The sequence below is a fragment of the Aedes albopictus genome, chromosome 3, assembly GCF_035046485.1.
Source record: "Aedes albopictus strain Foshan chromosome 3, AalbF5, whole genome shotgun sequence".
Classification (NCBI taxonomy): Eukaryota; Metazoa; Arthropoda; class Insecta; order Diptera; family Culicidae; genus Aedes; species Aedes albopictus.
In genome coordinates, this window is record NC_085138.1 from 220272180 (window position 1) to 220296959 (window position 24780).

At 42.9% G+C, this 24780-nt stretch overlaps 2 protein-coding genes across 2 annotated transcripts; one reads left to right on the top strand and one right to left on the bottom strand.

The window, feature by feature from the left end:
• The first annotated feature begins 6370 nt into the window (after positions 1–6370).
• LOC134290617 (uncharacterized) lies at positions 6371–8707 on the top strand. Its single transcript, XM_062857786.1, has one exon. The coding sequence runs from the start codon at positions 6371–6373 to the stop codon at positions 8705–8707; it is 2337 nt and encodes a 778-aa protein (XP_062713770.1).
• Positions 8708–16677: 7970 nt separating this feature from the next.
• Positions 16678–17451, bottom strand: LOC134290618 (uncharacterized). The gene has a single exon (XM_062857787.1). It carries the CDS (start codon positions 17449–17451, stop codon positions 16678–16680), a length of 774 nt encoding a protein of 257 aa, XP_062713771.1.
• Between the last annotated feature and the right edge of the window lie 7329 nt (positions 17452–24780).

Genomic DNA, 24780 nt, shown 5'->3' on the forward strand with positions numbered 1-24780 from the left:
CCTGGAGTAATCCCTGGAGGAATTTCTGGAGGAACCCCTGGAGAAATTCCTGGCGGAATCCCTGAAGAAATTCCTTGAGGAATTCTTGGAGAAATACTGGCGGAATCCCTGAAGAAATTCTAGGAGGAATTCCTGGAGAAATACTGGAGGAATCCCTGGAGAAATTCCTGGAGAAATCCCTGGAGAAATTCCTGGAAGAATCCCTGGAGAAATTCATGGAGGAATTTCTGGAGAAATACTGGAGGAATCCCTGGAGAAATTCCTGGAGGAATCCCTGGAGAAATTCATGGAGGAATCCATGGAGAAATACTGGAGGAACCACTGGAGAAATTCCTGGCAGAATCCCTGGAAGAATTCCTAGAGGAATTACTGGAGAAATTTCTGGAGGAATCCCTGGAGAAATTTCTGGAGGAATCCCTGGAGAAATTACTGGAGGAACCCCTGGAGAAATTCCTGGCGGAATCCCTGAGGAAATTCCTGGGGAAATTCTTGAAGAAAGACTGGAGAAATTCCTGGAGGAATCCCTGGAGAAATACTGGAGAAATTCCTGGCTTCATCCCTGAAAAAAATCGTGGAGGAATTCCCGGAGAAATACTGGAGGAATCCCTGGAGAAATTACTGGAGGAACCACTGGAGAAATTCCTGGAGAAATACTGGAGGAATCCCTGGATAAATTCCTGGAGGAATCCCTGGAGAATTTACTGGAGGAACCACTGGAGAAATTCCTGGAGAAATACTGGAGGAATCCCTGGATAAATTCCTGGAGGAATCCCTGGAGAATTTACTGGAGGAACCACTGGAGAAATTACTGGAGAAATACTGGAGGAATCCCTGGAGAAATTACTGGAGGAACCCCTGGAGAAATTCCTGGCGGAATGCCTGAGAAAATTCCTGGCGGAATTCCTGGAGAAAGACTGGCAGAATCCCTGAAGAAATTGCTGGAGGAATTCCTGGAGAAATACTGGAGGAATCCCTGGAGAAATTCCTGGAGAAATTCCTGAAGGAATCCCTGAAGAAATTCCTGGAGGAATCCCTGGAGAAACACTGGAGGAATTCTGGGAGAAATTACTGGAGAAACCACTGAAGAAATTACTGGAGGAGCCCCTGGAGAAATTCCTGGAGGAGCCCCTGGAGAAATTCCTGGAGGAATACCCGGAGAAACACTGGAGGAATCCCTGCAGAAATTTCTGGAGGAATCCCTGGAGAAATTACTGGAGAAATCCCTGGAGAAATTCATGGCGGAATCCCTGAGGAAATTCTTGGAGGAATTTCTGGAGAAATACTGGAGGAATCCCTGGAGAAATTCCTGGAGGAATCCCTGGAGGAACCCCTGGAGAAATTTCTGGAGGAATCCCTGGAGAAATTCCTGGCGGAATCCCTGAAGAAATTCCTGGAGGAATTCCCGGAGAAATACTAGAGGAATCCCTGGAGAAATTGCTAGAGGAACCACTGGAGAAATTTCTGGCGGAATCCCTGAAGAAATTCCTGGAGGAATTCCTGGAGTAATACTGGAGGAATTCCTGGAGAAATACTGGAGGCATCCCTGAAGAAATTTCTGGAGGAATCCCTGTAGAAATTTCTGGAGGAATCCCTGGAGGAACCCCTGGATAAATTTCTGGAGGAATCTCTGGAGAAATTTCTGGCGGAATCCCTGAGGAAATTACTGGAGAAATACTGGAGGAATCCCTGGAGAAATTCCTGGAGGAATCCCTGGAGGAACCCCTGGATAAATTTCTGGAGGAATCTCTGGAGAAATTTCTGGCGGAATCCCTGAGGAAATTCCTGGAGAAATACTGGAGGAATCCCTGGAGAAATTCTTGGAGAAATCCCTATAGAAATTTCTGGAGAAATTACTGGAGGAACTCCTGGATAAATTCCTGACGGAATCCCTGAAGAAGTTCCTTGAGGATTTCCTGTAGAAATACTGGAGCAATCCCTGCAGAAATTACTGGAGGAATCCCTGTAGAAATTTCTGGAGGAATCCCTGTAGAAATTCCTGGAGGAATCCCTGGAGAAATTCCTGGAGAAATCCCTGTAGAAATTACTAGATGAATCCCTGGAGAAATTACTGGAGGAACTTCAGGAGAAATTCCAGGCGGAATCGCTGAGGAAAATTCCTGAAGGAGTTCCTGGAGAAATACTGGAGTAATCCCTGGAGAAATTCCTGGAGGAATCCCTGGAAAAATTCCTGGAGAAATACTGGAGGAACCACTGGAGAAATTCCTGGCGGAATCCCTGAAGAAATTTCTGGAGAAACTATTGGAGAAATACTGGAGGAATCCCTGGAGAAATTCCTGGAGGAATCCCTGGAGAAATTCCTGGAGGAATCCCTGCAGAAATTCCTGGAGGAATCCCTGGAGAAATTCCTGGAGAAATTACTAGATGAATCCCTGGAGAATTACTGGAGGAACTTCTGGAGAAATTCCTGGCGGAATCGCTGAGGAAAATTCCTGAAGGAGTTCCTGGAGAAATACTGGAGTAATCCCTGGAGAAATTCCTGGAGGAATCCCTGGAAAAATTCCTGGAGAAATTACTGGAGGAACCACTGGAGAAATTCCTGGCGGAATCCCTGAAGAAATTTCTGGAGAAACTATTAGAGAAATACTGGAGGAATCCCTGGAGAAATTCCTGGAGGAATCCCTGGAGAAATTCCTGGAGGAATCCCTGCAGAAATTCCTGGAGGAATCCCTGGAGAAATTCCTGGAGAAATTACTAGATGAATCCCTGGAGAATTACTGGAGGAACTTCTGGAGAAATTCCTGGCGGAATCGCTGAGGAAAATTCCTGAAGGAGTTCCTGGAGAAATACTGGAGTAATCCCTGGAGAAATTCCTGGAGGAATCCCTGGAAAAATTCCTGGAGAAATTACTGGAGGAACCACTGGAGAAATTCCTGGCGGAATCCCTGAAGAAATTTCTGGAGAAACTATTGGAGAAATACTGGAGGAATCCCTGGAGAAATTCCTGGAGGAATTCCTGGAGAAATTCCTGGAGGAATCCCTGGAGAAATTACTGGAGGAACCACTGGAGAAATTCCTGGCGGAATCCCTGAAGAAATTTCTGTAGGAACTCCTGGAGAAATACTGGAGGAATCCCTGGAGAAATTACTGGAGGAACCACTGGAGAAATTCCTGGCGGAATCCCTAAAGAAATTTCTGGAGGAACTCCTGGAGAAATACTGGAGGAATCCCTGGAGAAATTCCTGAAGGAATTCCTGGAGAAATTCCTGGAGTAATCCCTGGAGAAATAATGGAGGAACCACTGGAGAAATTCCTGGCGGAATCCCTGAAGAAATTCCTGGAGGAATTCCTGGAGAAATACTGCAGGAATCCCTGGAGAAATTACTGGAGGAACCACTGGAGAAATTCCTGGCGGAATCCCTGAAGAAATTCCTGGAGGAATTCCTGGAGAAATACTGCAGGAATCCCTGAAGAAATTTCTGGTGGAATCCCTGGAGAAATTTCTGGAGAAACCCCTGGAGATATTCCTGGCGGAATCCCTGAGGAATTTCCTGGAGGAATTCCTGGAGAAATACTGAAGGAATCCCTGGAGAAATTCCTGGAGGAATCCCTGGAGAAATTACTGGATGAATCTCTGGAGAATTTACTGGAGGAATCCCTGGAGAAATTCCTGGCGGAATCCCTGAAGAAATTCCTTGAGGAATTCCTGGAGAAATACTGGAGGAATCTTTGGAGAAATTCCTGGAGGAATTCCTGGAGAAATTCCTGGAGTAACCCCTGGAGGAATTTCTGGAGGAACCCCTGGAGAAATTCCTGGTGGAATCCCTGAAGAAATTCCTTGAGGAATTCTTGGAGAAATACTGGAGGAATCCCTGAAGAAATTTCTGGAGGAACCCCTGAGGAAATTCCTGGAGAAATACTGGAGGATTCACTGGAGAAATTCCTAGAGGAATTCCTGGAGAAATTCCTGGAGTAATCCCTGGAGAAATACTGGAGGAACCCCTGGAGAAATTACTGGAGGATCCACTGGAGAAATTCCTGGCGGAATCCCTGAAGAAATTCCTGGAGGAATTCCTAGAAAAATACTGGAGGCTTCTCTGGAGAAATTTCTGGAGGAATCCCTGTAGAAATTTCTAGCGGAATCCCTGAGGAAATTTCTGGAGAAATACTGGACGAATGCCTGGAGAAATTCTTGGAGGATTCCCTGTAGAAATTTCTGGAGGAATCCCTGTAGAAATTTCTGGCGGAATCCCTGAGGAAATTCCTGGAGAAATACTGGACGAATCCCTTTAGAAATTCTTGGAGGAATCCCTGGAGAAATTCCTGGCGGAATCCCTGAGGGACATTCCTGGAGGAATTCCTGGAGAAATACCGGAGGAATTCCTGGACAAATTCCTGAAGGAATCCCTGGAGAAATTACTGGAGGAACCACTGGATAAATTCCTGGCGGAATCCCTAAAGAAATTTCTGGAGGAACTCCTGGAGAAATACTGGAGGAATCCCTGGAGAAATTCCTGAAGGAATTCCTGGAGAAATTCCTGGAGTAATCCCTGGAGAAATAATGGAGGAACCCCTGGAGAAATTACTGGAGGAACCACTGGAGAAATTCCTGGCGGAATCCCTGAAGAAATTCCTGGAGAAATACTGGAGGCATCCCTGTAGAAATTTCTGGAGGAATCCCTGGAGAAATTTCTGTAGGAATCCCTGGAGAAATTCCTGGCGGAATCCCTGGGGGACATTCCTGGAGGAATTCCTGGAGAAATACCGGAGGAATCCCTGGACAAATTCCTGGAGGAATCCCTGGAGAAATTACTGGAGGAACCACTGGAGAAATTCCTGGCGGAATCCCTGAAGAAATTTCTGGAGGAACTCCTGGAGAAATACTGGAAGAACCCCTGGAGAAATTCCTGGAGGAATTCCTGGAGAAATTCCTGGAGTAATCCCTGGAGAAATACTGGAGGAACCCCTGGAGAAATTACTGGAGGAACCACTGGAGAAATTCCTGGAGGAATTCCTGGAGAAATACTGTAGGCATCCCTGGAGAAATTTCTGGAGGAATCCCTGTAGAAGTTTCTGGCGGAATCCCTGTAGAAATTTCTGGCGGAATCCCTGAGGAAATTCCTGGAGGAATTCCTGGAGAAATACTGGAGGCATCTCTGGAGAAATTTCTGGAGGAATCCCTGTAGAAATTTCTGGCGGAATCCCTGAGGAAATTCCTGGAGAAATACTGGACGAATCCCTGGAGAAATTCTTGGAGGAATCCCTGTAGAAATTTCTGGAGAAATTGCTGGAAGAACCCCTGGAGAAATTTCTGGCGGAATCCCTGAAGAAATTCCTGGAGAAATTTCTGGAGGAAACCCTGGAAGTAGCCCTGGAGAAATTCCTGGACAAATCCTTGGAGAAATTCCTGAAGGAACCCTTGAGAAACGCTGACTAAACTGCCAGTATATTGCTGTAGCAATAATTTAATTATTTGCCAAAGAAACTTATATAAGGAACTACGAATAATTCCTCAAAACACTACCGCAGACATTTCCTTAAAAATTGACAAAGAAATGCTCAAAGTAATGCCAAAGAAATTTCCCAAAAATAGATTTGAGCGTAGATTGAGCATTTAGTTAAAATACCTAACATAAAGTAAAAACCAAAAAAAAGATTTCGAGAATTTTTTAATAAACTTCTTAAAGAATCCAGAAATAAGTTTGCCGAAAAATTTTAAATAAAATATTGTCCGAGTTGCCGAAGGAGTTTTGCTTCTAAACGTCTACCGTATTCATATTTATTATAGTACTAATAAGTAGTTGCAGACGACGAAAAGTACAAAACCCGGGTAAGCCAACACCGCTGTTTCCTGCTGCTGTCATCGCGGTGCGTCTGAGCCCGTTACGCCGGTACCTTTCTGCATCGCATCCGACTGCTACAGGCGCCCACCCGCCACCCCTTCTGTCGTATCATTGTTTGGTTCGCTCATCTTGCTGTCACAGGTTTGAACTGAATGGGATAATGGGAGCGAAATGGGGAGACGAACTTTCCCAAATGTCTCATAAACGGCAAAGAATCCGCAATGCCGTTCGCCTACGAGGACCGATAATCGCACCCGTGTCCATCGTTCGATCGGAACGAAAACAAACCACCGATCACGGTAGGACACCCACACATTCTCAACATTTTCCCCAACCAATACAGATGCACGTTTTGCATGTATTGGTGACGCGAAAGTATGTGAACACCAATACATTCACAGCAACGTAGCAACCGATGACACCCACACATTGCAGCTTGTCAATGTGTGGTCAAAAATACTACTCGAATTTTTGTGCGCGCAGGCGCACCATCAAATAAGCGCGGAAAAGTGCTTCTACCGCCGACAAGCTACTTTTGCGCTTACAGCGTGAGCGTTTATGCACGGAATATGCGCGCTTTGTTTTGGGTGTACAAACTCCCAAAATTCTCCGGCAAACCAGCACAGTGGCCATTGTTCTACGCGGCCTACAAAACGTCCAATGATGTCTGCGGCTACATGAACCACGAAAACCTGATGCGACTGCAGGAAGCGCTGGAAGGCGATGCCCTCGAACTGGTATCTGGGCAGTTACTACTTCCCGAAACCATCCCGCAGGTCATCGAGAAGCTGCGCCGGCACTTCGGCCGCCCGGAACAATTGCTTCAATGCCTGCTGGACAAGGTGAACCAGCTGGAACCCCCGAGGCCGGACAATCTGAGGAGTTTTGTTCCATTCGGAAACACGGTGGAGCAACTCTGCGGCCATCTGGAGGCAGCGGATCTACGGCAACACCTCGTCAACCCGCTGCTGATAAAGTCGCTGGTTGCTAAGCTGCCGGATCGGGAAAAGCGTGAGTGGGTCCATTACCGGCGAGGTCGAGGGGAAACAACCTTGAGGACGCTGACGGATTTCCTGATGGACATCGTGGCAGACGCCTGTGAAGCTAATGTTGACGTGGAGTTCAATCCATCGCCGTCGTCTGAATCAGATTCCCAGCCCGAAGAGGAGAGTTCGAATGAGGCTGGGCTATACTGTCACTGCGAAGGCAGCAGTTCGACCTACAACACAAGTGAAGAGAGTAAGCTGAAACCGTGCAAGATGTGCCAATCCAAGGATCATCGTCTGCAGCACTGCGCAGATTTCAAGAAGTTGCGGTACGATGAGCGTTTGAAGCTGGTGACGCTCGAGAAGTTATGCCATGTCTGCCTCAACGAGCACGACGGGCAGTGCAAATTGAAAATCCGCTGCAACATCGGCGACTGCAGAGAGTTCCACAACTCGCTCATGCATCCGGTCGGGCTGAGTGCACCCATAAGGACAAACTGCACGGTCTTGTTCCGGATCGTTCCGGTACAGCTGCACTGCGGAGGCAGAACAGTTTCGGTGTTAGCGTTCCTGGACGAAGGAGCTTCCGTCACGCTGGTGGAAAAAAAGCTCGCCGACCGTCTGGGCGCGGTCGGAGTACAAGAGCGATTGACCATCCGGTGGACGGGAAACACGTCGAGAGTGGAGGATTGCCGAAGAATGAGTCTGTGGGCTTCGGGAACAGGCGCTGCAGCCGGCGGCAAGATGCTGTTGCACACAGTGCACACGGTGGACAAACTGATGCTGCCACATCAAAGGTTGGATTCTGAGGAGTTTGCAGCACAGTACGAGCACATGCGAGGACTGCCCATTGAATCGTACGACGGACAGCCGCAGTTGCTGATTGGGGTAAACAATATCCACGCGTTTGCACCGATGGAGGCAAAGGTGGGTACGCCAGTGGAACCGATTGCTGTTCGAACCAAACTAGGATGGACGGTCTATGGGCCGCGACAGCAAACCCCAGCGGCGGCCGACAACTATCTCGGTTACCACCGGCAGGTAACAAACGAGGATCTGCCGCCCGAGAGTCATTATGCGTCGAAAGAATCGGTGGTGACAATTTCACGGGGCACCGTGGAGAAGAAATGGGCCCAGCGAATAAGAGAGCGAACCGCCCAACTCGTCGGCGATCGCTGCGAAGACGAATCGCTGTCGAAGACCCGGAGACAAGAAATTAAAACGTGTCGTCATCCGGACAGCTCCGGAAAAATCGCCACGAACATGGCGGTTCTCATCCCGAACGCAAGAAGACAGGCTGAACAACAAAATAGGCGGGTTCGAAATCCGAAACGGGATGATCAACTCGCTGGAAGCCTTGCGGAGCCTAGAAGAGGCGAAACCGACGACACCGACGCATTTGATGGCGAAGGAGAGAGTCCTGGGAGCGGTCAGGGATCCAAGTGGGGATCGGCGTTTTCGACTCGCTTTTCGACGAGGCACCGCGGCGAGTTGTTGCCGCAGTTGTACGAGGAAAAGTGGTCGTCGAGAAAGCTCGTCGCAAGTGTCGCAAAACCGGAGGAAGTCAAGAACGGTCGGCGAAAGGAGAAGCTTGGGGTGATGCGTGCGCTCGATGAGGGGCGCAAGTTGTTGGGCAAGATCCTACCAACGACACTAGCGGAAACGGCTGGCAATGGTTCGACGATTCTTCGTGGTCGACGGGAAATCCCGACAGTCTTGCAGATGAAGCTTCATCGCTGCGGTCATCAAGGTCTCAGAAGGACGAGCTCGACAGACAAACGTGAGGACGAAGATGGTAAGGCGCAGAGACGGGACTTGGTAAAGCTTGCGTCGTTAAGAGGTAATGTAAATCCGAAAATGCCGGATGTTACGGGCTGGGGTGTTGCGACGCCGCACATTTTGAACCGGTCTAAAATATGAACCCGTCTAACCACAACATAACTGCAGCATGACAGTTCTCGCGCGGTAGTAGTGGTAGGTGAAATAAGAGGGAAAGTAGATGAATGAGGTGCAAGTAGAATTCGATAAAAACAACGGAATTTCGCCATCGTAAAAGTAGGAAAAGAAAATCAGTTTAGAGTTATTAAAGTTATTTAAAATTTATTTCGGTAACCAAATTACACTAATTGGTGCTTCCGTAAGTTGTGGGACTGCGGTGTAAACTGATATACAAAGTCCCTGTGCAAATACCGGTGCTTGGTACGCCCCGAAACAGGGGAAAATAACCAGAAAAGCTGCCGTGCCAGTGGATTATATCGTAAGTAGACGCAAGAATAGAAGTTTTCTTATGTGTAATGTATAATTGAAAATATTTGTGATTACAAAAATAGCATCCGCGCAACATACCGATTAGGGTAACGTCCCCAATTATAGTCCAACCAGAGAATTGAGAAAAGAAGTCGTGGCAAGGAAACCATTTAATTGTAAGTTGTTAGTAATTTTAGTCTGTGTTGTGAATTGTGTTTATTGAATTTGTTAATAAATTTCAGTTTAAGCGTTGCTACAAAAAACTTGAGCCGCTCTAAAAACCTGGCTTCCCTCTCGGGAACAGTCCCCCCTTGGGGGAAGGTCTACAAATTTTCAAATTATTTTGAATTTTTCCCTTTGTAGGGAAGGGGCCCGCAAATTTTCAAATTTTTGAAGTTTTCCCTTTGGTCCACCCTTGGAGGTATGGGGTCCGCAAATTTTCCAACTTTTCCCTTTGGTCCTTGGGGGAAGGGGGTCCTCAATTTTTCAAATTTTTCCCTTTAGTCGCTAATTTTGAATTTTTTCTCTTTGGTTCCCTCTTGGGGGAAGAGTCGGCAAATTTTCAATTTTTCCCTTTGGTCCCCCCTTGGGGGAAGAAGGTCCACAAATTTTCAAATTATTTTGAATTTTTCCCTTTAGTCCCTCCTTGGGGGAGAGGGTACGCTAATTTTCAAATGTTTGAATTATTCTCTTTGGTTCCCCCTTGGGGGAAGGGTCGGCAAATTTTCAATTTTTTGAATTTTTCCCTTTGGTCCCCCTTGGGGGAAGGGGTTCCGCAAATTTTCAAACTTTTCTCTTTGATGCCCCCTTGGGGGAAGGGGGTCCGCAATTTTTTAATTTTTTGAATTTTTCCCATTGGTTCCCCCTTGGGGGAAGGTGGTTCGCAAATTTTCAAATTTTTGAATTTTTCCCTTTGGTCCCCCCTTGGGGGATGTAGGTCCGCAATTTTTCATTTTTTCCCTTCAGTCCCCTTTTGGGGGAAGGGGGTCCGCCAAATTTCAAATTTTAGAATTTTTCCTTTCTGGCCCCCCTTTGGGGAAGAGGGTCTACAAATTTTCAAAATTTTCTCTTTAGTCCCCCCTTGGTGGAAGAGGGTCCGCAAATTTTCAATTTTTTGAATTTTTCCCATTGGTCCCCCCTTGGGGGAAGGGGGTTCGCAAATTTTCAAATTTTTGAAGTTTTCCCTTTGGTCCCCCCTTGGGGGAAGGGGGTCCGCAATTTTTCAAATTTTTGAATTTTCCTTTGGTCCCTCCTTGGGGGAAGGGAGTCCGCATTTTTTCAAATTTTTCCTTTTGGTCCCCCCTTGGTGGAAGAGGGTCCGCTAATTTTCAATTTTTTGAATTTTTCTCTTTGGTCCCCCCTTGGGAGAAGAGGGTCTGCAAATTTTCAAATTTTTCCCTTTAGTCCCCCCTTGGTGGAAGAGGGTCCGTTAATTTTCAAATTTTTCCTTTTGGTCCCCCCTTGGTGGAAGAGGGTCCGCTAATTTTCAATTTTTTGAATTTTTCTCTTTGGTCCCCCCTTGGGAGAAGAGGGTCTGCAAATTTTCAATTTTTTCCCTTTAGTCCCCCCTTGGTGGAAGAGGGTCCGCAAATTTTCATTTTTTTTTCCCATTAGCCCCCCCTTGGGGGAAGGGGGTTCGCAAATTTTCAAATTTTTGAAGTTTTCCCTGGTCCTTCCTCGGAGAAAGAAAGTTTGCAAATTTTTCAAATTTTTGATTTTTTCCTTTGGTCCCCTCTTGGGGGAAGTTGGTCCGCAATTTTTTTTTAATTTTTTTCTTTGGGGGAAATGGGTCCCTGTGGCCCCCTTGGAAAAAATGGATCCAAAAATTTACATTTTTTTTTAAATTTTTCCCTTTGGTCCCCTCTTGGGGAAAATGGATCCGAAAATTGTGAACTTTTTGAATTTTTCCCTTTGGTCCCCCCTTGGAGGAAGTGGGTCCGCAATTTTTTTTTCCCCTTTGGGGAAAATGGGTCCGCAAATTTTAATTTTTTGAATTTTTGCCATTGCCCCTTGGAGGAAGTGGGTCTGCAATTTATCATTTTTTTGAACTTTTCCCTTTGGTTCCCCCTTGGGGGAAGTGGGTCCACAAATTTTCATTTTTTCCCTTTGGTCCCCCCTTGGGGGAAGTGGGTTCGCAAATTTCCAAATTTTTGAATTTTTCACTTTGGTCCCCCCTTGGGAGAAGAGGGTTCGCAAATTTTCAATTTTTTTTTTAATTTCCCTTTGGTCCCCCATTGGGGGAACAAGGTCCGCAAATTTTCGATTTTTTGAATTTTTCCCTTTGGGGGAAGTGGGTCCGCAAATTTCCAAATTTTTGAATTTTTCACTTTGGTCCCCCCTTGGGAGAAGAGGGTTCGCAAATTTTCAAATTTTTTTTAAATTTTCCTTTGGTCCCCCCTTGGGGGAAGAAGGTCCGCAAATTTTCAATTTTTCTTCGAATGTTTCCCTTCGGTCCCCCCTTGTAGGGAAGGGGGCCCACAAATTTTTAAATTTTTGAAGTTTTCCCTTTGGACCCTCTTTGGGGGTTGTCCATTAATTATGTAAGAAAAAAATTACGATTTTTCGACAGCCCCACCCCCCTTGTAATATTTTTTGTATGAGAACCCGAAACATTTTTGTTTGTTTTCGATTTCTCAAACCCCCCTTCCCCCTATAAAGCCTTACATAATTAATGGACAGCACCTTGGGGGAAGGGGGTCCGCAAATTTTCATATTTTTGAATTTTTCTCTTTGGTCCCCCCTTAAGGGAAGAGGGTCCGCAAATCTTCAAACTTTTCCCCTTAGTTCCCCCTTGGGGAAGAAGGTCCGCTAATTTTCAATTTTTTGAATTTTTCATTTTGGCCCCCCCTTGGGAGAAGGGTCTGCAAATTTTCAAACTTTTCCTTTTGGTCCCCCCTTGGGGGAAGGGGATAGGTAATTTTTCCAATTTTTGATTTTTTCCCTTAAGTCCCCCCTTGGGGGAAGGTCTACAAATTTTCAAATTATTTTGAATTTTTCCCTTTGTAGGGAAGGGGCCCGCAAATTTTCAAATTTTTGAAGTTTTCCCTTTGGTCCACCCTTGGAGGTATGGGGTCCGCAAATTTTCCAACTTTTCCCTTTGGTCCTTGGGGGAAGGGGTCCTCAATTTTTCAAATTTTTCCCTTTAGTCGCTAATTTTCATTTTTTTTCTCTTTGGTTCCCTCTTGGGGGAAGAGTCGGCAAATTTTCAATTTTTTGAATTTTTCCCTTTGATCCCCCCTTGGGGGAAGAAGGTCCACAAATTTTCAAATTATTTTGAATTTTTCCCTTTAGTCCCTCCTTGGGGGAGAGGGTACGCTAATTTTCAAATGTTTGAATTATTCTCTTTGGTTCCCCCTTGGGGGAAGGGTCGGCAAATTTTCAATTTTTTGAATTTTTCCCTTTGGTCCCCCTTGGGGGAAGGGGTTCCACAAATTTTCAAACTTTTCCCTTTGATGCCCCCTTGGGGGAAGGGGGTCCGCAATTTTTCAAATTTTTCCCTTTAGTCCCCCCTTGGGGGAGAGGGTACGCTAATTTTCAAATTTTTCTCTTTGGTTCCCTCGTGGGGGAAGAGTCCGCAAAATTTCAAATTTTTGAATTTTTCCCTTTGGGGGATGTAGGTCCGCAATTTTTCATTTTTTCCCTTCAGTCCCCATTTGGGGGAAGGGGGTCTGCCAAATTTCAAATTTTAGAATTTTTCTTTCTGGCCCCCCTTTGGGGAAGAGGGTCTACAAATTTTCAAAATTTTCTCCTTAGTCCCCCCTTGGTGGAAGAGGGTCCGCAAATTTTCAATTTTTTGAATTTTTTCCATTGGTCCCCCCTTGGGGGAAGGAGGTTCGCAAATTTTCAAATTTTTGAAGTTTTCCCTTTGGTCCCTCCTTGGGGGAAGGGGGTCCGCAATTTTTCAAATTTTTCCCTTTAGTCCCCCCTTGGGGAAGAGGGTACGCTAATTTTCAAATTTTTCTCTTTGGTTCCCTCTTGGGGGAAGAGTCCGCAAAATTTCAAATTTTTGAATTATTTTCAAATTATTTTGAATTTTTCCCTTTAGTCCCTCCTTGGGGGAGAGGGTACGCTAATTTTCAAATGTTTGAATTATTCTCTTTGGTTCCCCCTTGGGGGAAGGGTCAGCAAATTTTCAATTTTTTGAATTTTTCCCTTTGGTCCCCCTTGGGGGAAGGGGTTTCGCAAATTTTCAAACTTTTCCCTTTGATGCCCCCTTGGGGGAAGGGGGTCCGCAAATTTTTAATTTTTTGAATTTTTCCCATTGGTCCCCCCTTGGGGGAAGGTGGTTCGCAAATTTTCAAATTTTTGAATTTTTCCCGGGGGTCCGCAATTTTTCAAATTTTTCCCTTTAGTCCCCCCTTGGGGGAGAGGGTACGCTAATTTTCAAATTTTTCTCTTAGGTTCCCTCTTGGGGGAAGAGTCCGCAAAATTTCAAATTTTTGAATTTTTCCCTTTGGTCCCCCCTGGGGGGATGTAGGTCCGCAATTTTTCATTTTTTCCCTTCAGTCCCCTTTTGGGGGAAGGGGGTCCGCCAAATTTCAAATTTTAGAATTTTTCTTTCTGGCCCCCTTTTGGGGAAACGGGTTTACAAATTTTCAAAATTTTCTCTTTAGTCCCCCCTTGGTGGAAGAGGGTCCGCAAATTTTCAATTTTTTGAATTTTTCCCATTGGTCCCCCCTTGGGGGAAGGGGGTTCGCAAATTTTCAAATTTTTGAAGTTTTCCCTTGGTCCCCCCTTGGGGGAAGGGGGTTCGCAAATTTTCAAATTTTTGAAGTTTTCCCTTTGGTCCCCCCGCACATCCCCATAAGCAACTCATATATGTAAAGTGAGGCAAAATAAATTCATTGTATAACTTCCAACATGTTTCAATAGTGATAAAAGATCTTGCTTTTCTAATGGCAAATACATAAGGAGTGACTTGTTTGATGACATTTTCAATGTGCGTTTTCCATGTCAGATTGGTGTCTATAATTAATCCAAGAAAGTTGGCAGACTCTACTTTTTTAAGATGAAATGAATTAATCCTTACTTCAATTGATAAGTTATTATTTAAGGCTAAATAAGAAGATTTTTCCACGTTTAGTCTCAAATCATTTACTGATAACCAACGTAACAATAGATCCATATCGTGTTGTATATCGTATTCTAGTTGTTCCCTTGTTTCGGCCTCATAAACAAGACAAGAATCATCTGCATACAACTGTAAGCGTCCTTTCAAAGGCAATTCCCATATATCATTCACATATAATATAAAAAAAGGGACCCAAAATTGATCCTTGTGGGACTCCTGACACAATAATTCCTGGCTGACTGTAACAATTATTGACAGATGTGTATTGCAATCTATTTTGCAGATATGATCTCAAAAGCTAAATTGCGTTTTCTGAAAATCCGTATTTTTGGATTTTGTGTAGTAATAATGAATGTGAAATGCAATCGAATGCTTTACTAAAGTTTAAAAACACACATATGACTTTGTAACCCTTGTCTTTGGCGCGATATATACTATTCATCATATCTGCAGAGGCTGCTACAGTATTAGATTTTTTCTGGAATCCGTACTGATTTTTGTTAATAATATTATTAGTGTGCAGATACGACCTCATTTGACTTTCAATCACAGATTCAAATATCTTTGACGTAGCTGGAAGAATGGAGATAGGACGAAAACACGTTTTTGAGGTTGCATCACCAGCTTTAAACAGAGGGATTACTTTTGACACTTTTAGCTTATCCGGAAATATTCCTGATGTGATTACTTCATTGATAATATCAGTTACTTTAGGTGTTATGAAAGTTTTAGCGCGATACAAAAATTTAACCGATATTCCATCTTTACCAACTGCTGCTGTGCGATTTAATTTAGTTATAATTTGATCTACATCTATCTCTGACACGTGTACAAAGTTGAAATACAATGGGAAATCGTTTTCTACGAGTAGCACATTTCTTCTAGAAGCAGTTTGACAGCCTATACTTAGAAAATAATCATTAAATATTTGTGCATTTTCGATTGGAGATAGTATTTTTGTTCCATTTTCTTTATTATTTATTGAACACTACTTCATTTATCGTAGCCCACATTTTCTTAGGATTCCCCACACAATTTTCGAATTTAGTATTGTAGTATCTTGCTTTAGCAAATTTTGTTTTGTTTCGAACAGAATTTCTTAGTGATAGATATTGTCTCCTTAATGTTTCATTACCTGGATTTGCTTTGGAAAGTTTGAACAATTTGTTTTTCTTTTTAATTTCCGCAAACAGATGCCTATCGATGTATGGTTGCAGTGGTTGTTTGTCTTCGTGTACTGTACATGTGGATTTGTTGCAATTGATTTTATCGTTACACAGGTTTTCAAATTGATCATATGTTTGGATCGCATTTAGCTGTAGTCTAAAGCTGTCATTCAATATGTTTTCATAATGTATAACACATTTACTGAACTTAGTACCAACAGTTTTTAAAGTGTATTGAATTGAAAAGATTAACGTTTTGTGATCGGATATAAGATTTTCAGTGTCATTTACTGTTAAGGTCATTTTTCTATCAATTATATCAGTTAAAACGTGATCTATGATTGTTGATATTGTATTTGATATTCTAGTGGCATAATCATTCTCTATTTTATTCATAACAACAAAACCGTTCGCATTTATGCAACATTTGTAATTATTTACGATAGCATTATTATCGTCTAGTAGATTAATGTTCATATCTCCTAATATAATCATTCGTTTGAAGTTACTTAATGTTTCCTCAAATTTTAATAGAAAGCTATCAACATCTCTGCCTGGAGTATAAACACCAAAAACTTTTAAATCATAATCCATTAGTTCAACTATCAAAAAATTGTTCATATCCAAGGTTGCAACCATTCATTTGCAAAGATTTACATTCATTTGCTATTATCTCAGTTCAGAAGCATGCTATCGAAAAACAATGTATGGATGAATTTAACCTTGTAGTTTTATCTGAAACTTTTCCGAATAACATTGGGGTCGCACACGCATTCCAAAGTCGTGATCGAGCTGTGAAGGCAACTTTCCACAGCGTGAATGAAATTTACATTCACCGCGTGGAGAGTTGCCTTCACAGCTCGCTCACGACTTTGGTATACGTTTGCGACCCCAATGTTATTCGGCAAATTTTCAGATAAAACTACAAGGTTAAATTCATCCATACATTGTTTTTCGATAGCATGCTTCTGAACTGAGATAATAGCAAATGAATGTAATTTTTTGCAAATGAATGGTTGCAACCTTGTTCATATCATCTACCATTTCATACACCTTACGATGCTTGATCGACGAAAGAATAAATATCGAAACTCCTCCACCTCTGCCAGGCCTACACGAATGGTAAACATCGTAGTTCAACATATTACAAATTTCGTTCTGATATAGCCACGTTTCACTAAATACTACTACATGCACATGCTGGAAATCATTGATTAACTGGATCAGGTCGCTCATTTTGCCACGGCAGCTTCTCGTGTTGAGATGTAGGAAGTTCAATGTAGATGCAGATACCAGAGCCGAGTTAAGACGATGCTCGATATCCATACTAGTCAAATGATCACCCAAATCCGCCATGGTTGAACCGATGTCGATGTGTATGTAGAGGTATCGCGAAGAGATCGGATTCACTCATCAAAATCCGAAGGCAAATCTTCTCGTGAGATGATACGTTGAGCTGTGGAGTTCTCATCCCGCTTGATGTAGATGTACCCTTTGCTGAACCATGCGAACTTATATCCATGTCTTCTTTTGTAGGCTCTCACGTACTGTAGCAACGCTTGATTGTATGCCGTGAGATGGTGGTTGAAATAGATGCGCTGATCAATTGTGAACCCGATATTTTGACATGATAGTGAGGCAGTTTTTGCTACAGATATAATTCTGTCCTTCACATATCTATTGGCGAACTGTACCAAAATCGGTTCAATTTGCTTCGTATTCCTCGTGGCCAAACGAGTGATCATCAGAACGTCTCGCTCATGCAATTCGATCTCGAGAACTTCGCAGATTTTACCCAAGATAGCACATAGATCTTCGTCGGCAGTTTTGATGACATTCGATATCAGCAAGTTGTTTGATAGCTGTCCTTGCTGAATAAAGTTGAGGTCTTGTTCCATAGTAGCCAGTTGTGATGAGATCTCCGCATGTCCACTCTTTAACGACGTGACATCAATGGTCGTTTTCTTCATTTCATCCGTGATTTTACTCAACCCGCTCTTGAATTGTTCAAACTCTGCGTTTATGAAGTTTTGGGACTGCTTGACTTCATCTACCTCAGTGCTGAGTTTCTTGATTTCCCTCTTCATGTCCGTTATGCTATTCTGGATTTCCTCTTTAGATAATTGGATTTCACCTTTAAGTGACTTGTGCAGGTCAGCAAGAGTCATGTCCCTACTCATTGTGACGTTGGAGCTTTTCCAAGGACGCTTCGCTGGATTCTCAGAGGACGTGGATTCCTTGTTCTTCTCACCCTCGGTTGGACTAATATCAACTCGTTTTTTCGACTGATTCCTGGTAGTGCTCGGCATAGAACAAAAAAACATCTAACGCGACAGCCGAAATAGATGAAACGAACGACGGACTATACTTCCACGCAGCGAACGAAAAATAGATACGTGTGCACTCATCAGCAGCTCAACTGAAATGTAGCTTATACCATAAAATTTTCATTAAAATCGATTAAGTATTGGTTGATATATAGATAGAGCCATCGACCTACCTTTTTAAAATTTTGTACAAAGGCGCTCCATAGTAAATTTTCGGAAATTTAAGTTCAGTAAAGCACAATTTTGATTATAGATCTACCAATACTGCTCCGATTTTCATCAAAATTTTACAGTATAATACTATTATGAAAATATGTTCTTGAAAAAAATTTGAGCCATTTTGTATGAATACTTTCAAAGTTGTAGCAGTTTGAATATGAAAAAAACTGACCGGGTGCCACTTAAGCAAATATAACTTTGTATCGGCTGGATCAAATTGAATGAAATTTTTACACATCATTTTGATATGTATACTTCACATGCAGAAAAATTTTCATTGAAATCGGTTAAGTATCTCTGGTTCTATACATAAATCAGTAAACATGTGTTCTTATTTGTGAATCCTCTTTGCACAAAATTTTAAAATTGCAGATATCAGGGTTCAACAATATCTCCGCAAATACTAGACCGATTTTGATGAAAATTTTATGGTACAAGCTACATATAATGTACCATTACTGATCCAAATATCAGCTGTTTTGGTGCACGCAGTCTAAAGTTATAAAAAAATGTGTGACCAAAATTTGACTTAACTTGACAAAAATTTGACCACCTAAACGAATATAACTTTGTAACGGCTGGATCAAATTGAATGAAATTTTTGCACAACATTTTGATAGGGTACCGGGATGCTTCGTTGGCATAGTCCCCTCGTTCGGCCTATCTCAACGTAAACCAAAAACTCAAACAAACATGCATAACAGAATATCGGAAAAGCTATGCGCTATACAACTGTAACATTTCGTTCCAATTTTAGCACTTTCGAGCATTAAATTGAATGAAAATGACACTTTGTTTAGCTTTTGTAGACGCCATGTTTCTTCGGCTTAGTGGGTAGTCTATACACATGATCATAAATGGCATGATTCTGCAACATTTTGAATTAACTTTTCAATAACTGAACATTTGATGCGACGGCCAAAGACGCTATTTTGAACTTCTGTATTTGTTTTCAACGAATAATAACTATTTTACAAATTGAATGTAGGCCGAATATTGAGGACATTTTTTTTACTATGTACCCAAATCTTGGCCCATCAGTAAAATTACGTAAACACCAAAAAGGGGCGTTAACAACATTGCTTGCGTAAGAGCCAGAAAGAACGAACAGGAAGAAAGATTTAGTGTGAGGTGACTGTAAAAATATAACACAATAATAGGGTTGCGTTGTTTTCATTACTTAATTAAGAAAGAACTTTAGTTTAAGTGATTTATTTATAATTTTTATAAAATTTGGCTCCGAAAATGTAATTTAAAAGTAAGGTTGGTGAACAAACAGAGACAATACTTCAGCATAAATATTGGAAAAATGAGATAATACGTGGTTCTAGTGCGTGGAAAGCAATAGGCCAACGTTGTATCCACTAATAGGCCGTTGCATACCATCACATCGAATCTTTTCAACTAAATTAAGTAAATTCTTGAATATTAACATTAGTTTAATTCCAATTGGTGAAACATGCATTACTTAGAGTGTGTAATAGGGTCAACATATTATTTCTAGTGCTTTTGATTCATGAGTTATGGTCAAAATTGTCAAGGCGGCTTGCAAATTAGGCCAAGGAATGGTACATATACCCTATGTATACTTTACATACAGAAAAATTTTCATTGAAATTGGTTCACTATTTCTGACTATAAATAAAAGAGTAAAAATGTGTTCTTATTTTTTAATCCGCTTTGTACAAAATTTTAAAATTGCAGTTTTCAGAATTCACAATATCTCCGCAAATACTAAACCGATTTTGATGAAAATTTTATGGTATAAGCTACATATAATGTACAATTACTGGTCCAAAAATCAGCTGTTTTGGTGTACGCAGTCTCAAGTTATGAAACAAATTGTGTGACCAAATTTTGACCGTATCACCCTTTAGTGCCGATTCATTCGTTGGGGGTCGCTAGATGGGCTGTCTCGATGGTTGGATGTTCGCTGGTTAGGGCAAAACCCAACTAAAACGCATTGTTAATGTCAAAATCGATGTCAAAACGAGTTTAACGTCTGACCGCCGTTGCATCGCACCTTCTATATACAGAACGTTTTTACAAGTACATATGTGAGTGTTTCGTGACGATTGTATGTCATTCCCCAGAAACCCATTCCCCAGAACGACATTCCCCAGAATGGAATTCCCCAGAATGACCCAATCCCTAGAATGGGACATTCCCCAGAAAAATATGAGAATCACTAGTTCCATGGGAATTCTGGTGAGTTGTTTGTTTTTAGAGCTCAAGGTGATGTGACCGAACTCTAGCGGAAGACCAGAACACTTCAGCGTGGTTTAAATCACCCTTCCATCCTGACAAATTAAAAATCGTTGAATGAGATAACTTTCAAATGGAAATGGTTTTCATATAATGATACCTTCTTCAGTGTATATCAAAATTCAATAAATGAATTGAGTTAAGAACAAAAAAGGAAATAAAAGAAAATCTAAAATTTCAAAATATCCCTAAAAGAACAGCCTGTTAATTAAAGAAGGCAAATTTCAGATGAAAAAAGTCAGCCATTCTATTGGACGCACCTCGGAATGATTGTTTCAGGAGTACGTTAACTTGTAGAGTTCCATATTTTTGCATGAAGATGAATTATATACCAGTGTTATGAAAAATGAAAAAAAAAGGTAACTCATTAGGACAAAGGACACTAGACTGCAAAAATGTTGTTTGGACCAATCGGAGACAAAACAGCGCATTTTTAGAAAAAGCAAAACATATAGATGGAAAGTTTATCTGTATATTCACCAAACTACTGCGCTACAGTTACAGTTTTGAGCAGTTTAGGCTTTTACTTGTTACAGTTTGTGCTCATGTAAATTGAAAGTGTGCCTTCGTTATCTATCCAACTTAGTTTGAAAGAACAGCATATTATAAAAAGAAGGAGGAATCTTTTATAGAATAGGCCGCTTGCCTGCCAATATACTACATAACAGCAAAGGTGGTTATGTAGCCAAACACTAGTGCAACTTCAAGCTTAGTACTGCTCAACCTACCATATCAGGGTTACTCAAATTTTGTCCCGAAACCAATTTAAAAATAAAAATAGAAACGATTCTGGGGAATTTCCTATTCTGGGGAATGGTTTTCTGGGGAATGGGTCATTCTGGGGAACGGCTTTCTGGGAAATGTCTCATTCCGGGGAACGGCATTCTGGGGAATGGGATACTGGGAAATGACCTACAACTTTTCGTGACGTAACTATCGCAGTATGTGATAGGATAATCTACGACGAACTACAACTTTGCTGAAGAAACCAACTCTCTAAGTAATCAGGATCCTGAGATATCTGATATTGAAATTTTGTTAGTGTCACATCTGTTTGTCTGTGATTTATGTAATATCTTAGACAAGCAGATGCAACACTGACAAAATTTCCATCTCATATACCTCAAGATCCTGATTACTTAGAGAGTTGTTTTTTTCGGCAAAGTTGTTCAGCTGGGCTTTCAGATTATGGGCCGTATGATTTCACCGCTAGAGAGCAAACAAATGTTAAATTTCAGGACCCTGATATATATGAAAAATAAAATTTGTTAGCTCACTAGCGCCACCTGTTGGTGGAATTTCCATCAAATGTAAGTCCTTCACCAGCTTAAGAATATTACCAAGCACACCAACACTGTAAGTAATCAAGTCCCTAAGATATATTGTAACCTGTCGGTTACATCCAAGGATTTTCATTATTTGTATGAGCCAGAAGTATGGCAGAAGTATTCAGGCGTCCGTGTGAGTCATGTCGATCTTCGTGATCGTTGAAAAGTAGTGTCCGCGGTAGTTTTTGGAGGGATACCGGGATTGCGGCCTACTCTCGTTCAGGACATCTTCCGTATTACAAAATACAGCTTCCGAGCCTAACAGCCAAAGACGACCTTACGTCCGATTCCGGACGAATCCCTCGGGCTCCAGGCCCTAATCATCCGGGAGGGTTCTCTCTCGGCACAGCCATTCCGGTATCGTCCTGGGCCGAGCCGATATCAACAATGAGAGAAGACGCCTATTAGCACCAAAGGCTCCAGCAAAGCCGCTGGAAAGATTCCGATGCCATTCCGGATCAACGTGCATCCCCAAGCAACCCCGCTGCGAGAAACCGGCCGCACGGTAGGGCTATCGCAATCGTGCGTAACCATGGGAGCCAACGCTGAAGGAGCAGAGCAGTGAGTACCCAGTGATGCTCGATTCCCTCTTATACTTACACGCCACACAAAATGTGAAAACCACACCCACACGTCACAGAATAGGGCAAATAAATGTTTAAAGAACATGAAAATCCTTGTGTTTTCCATACTTTGTCATGCGTCCCTTTGATCACCCAGTGGTAAGCCGACTCTGAGATCCAGTTCGAGGAGTTTCTTGCTGCTGCTAGCTTGTTGGCAGGCAGCTACTTACAATATGGGATAGATATTTTATCAGTGTTACGTCTGCTTGTCTTTGATATAACAGGATTTGATACCCCTTAGCAGGATTCGGATCCACTGGCATGCTTTTGGTTCACCAAATGCTCAAACAACACTGACCCCTTTGTACACTCTGTGTGTGCACTGAGTTCTGTTTTTTCTGCGTGCGCGCAGAAATTGCGCACTGGGATTATGACTTGCGGGCTCTCACTGCTATCACGCAGCACTCTAGTCACTCGCACAAAAACTCTGCATGAGAGCAATTATGTACATTTTATTGTGCGTTTTTTCTCTTTCTCTTTTGTAATGTAAATGAAACTGAGCCAATTCGAAGTCGTTTAGGTGCTCTACGGTAATGGCCTTCCACAGCAACCCACGGTTTGGTTCACGATCAATCGCAGTATCTCGTCGATTACGATGTGGAACAGTAGCGATGATAGTATACATCCTTGCCTAACTCCAGCAACGACCCGATCCCATGCGGGACACCGTTGTGCAGTACTCCGCCCGAAAATGCTCTGTATTGTGCTTCAATGACCATGTTTCGTGATTGAGACGGTCGAAAGCTTTTTCGTAATCAATGAACACCAGGTAGAGAGATTCTTGGAATTCATTGATTTATTCTACAATGCTCTAGAATGCTCCGAATTGTCACGCTCCGTGACAATCTCGTCCACACAGGATCGTCCGGCACGGAACCCTGCTTGCTGCCGCCGGATAGTTGCGTAAATCTTTTTCTGTGTCCGATTAAGGATCACTTTGCTGCGAACTTTGAGAGCGATGCACAGTAACATGATGCCCCGCCGATGATCGCATACAGTCAGTGTCAGGTCATCCTTTTTGGATAGCTTTACTAAGACGCCTTGCATCCAGTCGGTTGGAAATGTCGAAATTTCCCATATGCCACAGAAAAATTGATGCAGCAATTGGGCGGATGCTGCGGAGTCAGCTTTGAGAATTTCAGCTGATATACGATCGACCACTGGGTCCTTATTCGATTTCATGCTACGGATGGCTGTCTCCTGTTCACCTCGTAGGTCAGAGTTTAGCAGAATTGAACCCGACGTCAATTTGTGTTCTCCAAAGTTCGGCCAACGAACTTCACTCAGCTCTAGGATCTCAAACTTCATACGGCATGCCTCATTGCCTAGTTGTGCCAGTTTACCCTGCTGGGATAGGGTTGATATATTCCAAGTTCCAAATCTTATCCTTAGTTTCGCATTAAACGTCGTTGCCGTTGAATCAGTTCGTAATCTTTCATTTTTGGTTTCTGTAACGGTTCTTGGGTTTCGGAAACAGTAGGTTGCTGGCCTAAGCTTCCCTATCCACCATGGTGGGGTTGCCACCTTAGGTATAGCTTCCGATAGAGGAGCATTTCATACTCAGCCGCTGGCGCTGGATGCCAGAACAGACGCTGTTTGAGCCGCACCTCCTTGGTAAACAGGCTCTCGAGACGAGCCTCCTCAATCTAGCTGAAGTAAGAAGGACAATAGTGCTCAGGCCGCACTACCAGTTAAAGCTAAGTTTCCAGGTCCCAAGTAAAGCGCTCATGTAAAATTCCTCCTTTTCCGCAAGTAATTACGACAATTGATCTATATGGGGAGAAATATCCACTTTTCCTTACGGAATAATAACATGGACTATTTTTCCGCGCGGAAAAGTGACAGCTTCATCTGATTTGCACGGGAAGCGTTACTGGCGTTACACTTTTTTCCTTACTTGCCATCTGCGAACCGCTCAAGTAATTTTGATGTGGAGTCATTACTTAATCATTACTTGTCCTATCTTTTTACACAGTACGTAAGAAGTGGAAACTAGCCATAAGCACACAACCCTTAGCTGGCGGTCTTTGCCATCGTTTGACCCGTTGAAGCATGGGGTAGGAACTTGTGAGGACTAGAGCTACCTATGTTGGACGCTCTCCTTATAGACTCATCGTTTTGTAGCGCACGGTAGTTTATTTTGTTTTTTTTTTTAAACTTATTATCACTACATCAATTTAAAAATTAGTACTCATTATTTACCTTTGATATGCATGTAGACTTGGGGGTGGAAGCTCAGGTAAAATATTATCTCCTGGGCGCCCATTAAAAACACCACCCCCGGCGAAGACTGGCGCTCGAGCCTAGCTATTTAGCACTGTAGTTGGAGGAAACGCCAATGCAGAACCCGTAGCTTCCGGGAAGGTAAGCCCAGCTCCCTGGGTTAGTGGGTTGGTGTCAGGCCCTGCGAGCCAGCCGTAAAAAAGACTAGCACCGGAAAATCAACAAGAGAAGAATGCGAACCGATACCAATGGCGACGACCACAGCGACGAAAAGGGACTTGCGATTGGAAGCTCGGTACGTGGAACTGCAGATCTCTCAACTTCATCGGGAGCACCCGCATACTCGCCGATATACTGAAGGACCGCGTGTTCGGAATCGTAGCGCTGCAGGAGGTGTGTTGGACAGGATCTATGGTGCGAACGTTTAGAGGTAATCATACCATCTACCAGAGTTGCAGCAACACACGTGAGCTGGGAACAGCTTCTATAGTGATGGGCGACATGCAGAGGCGCGTGATCGGTTG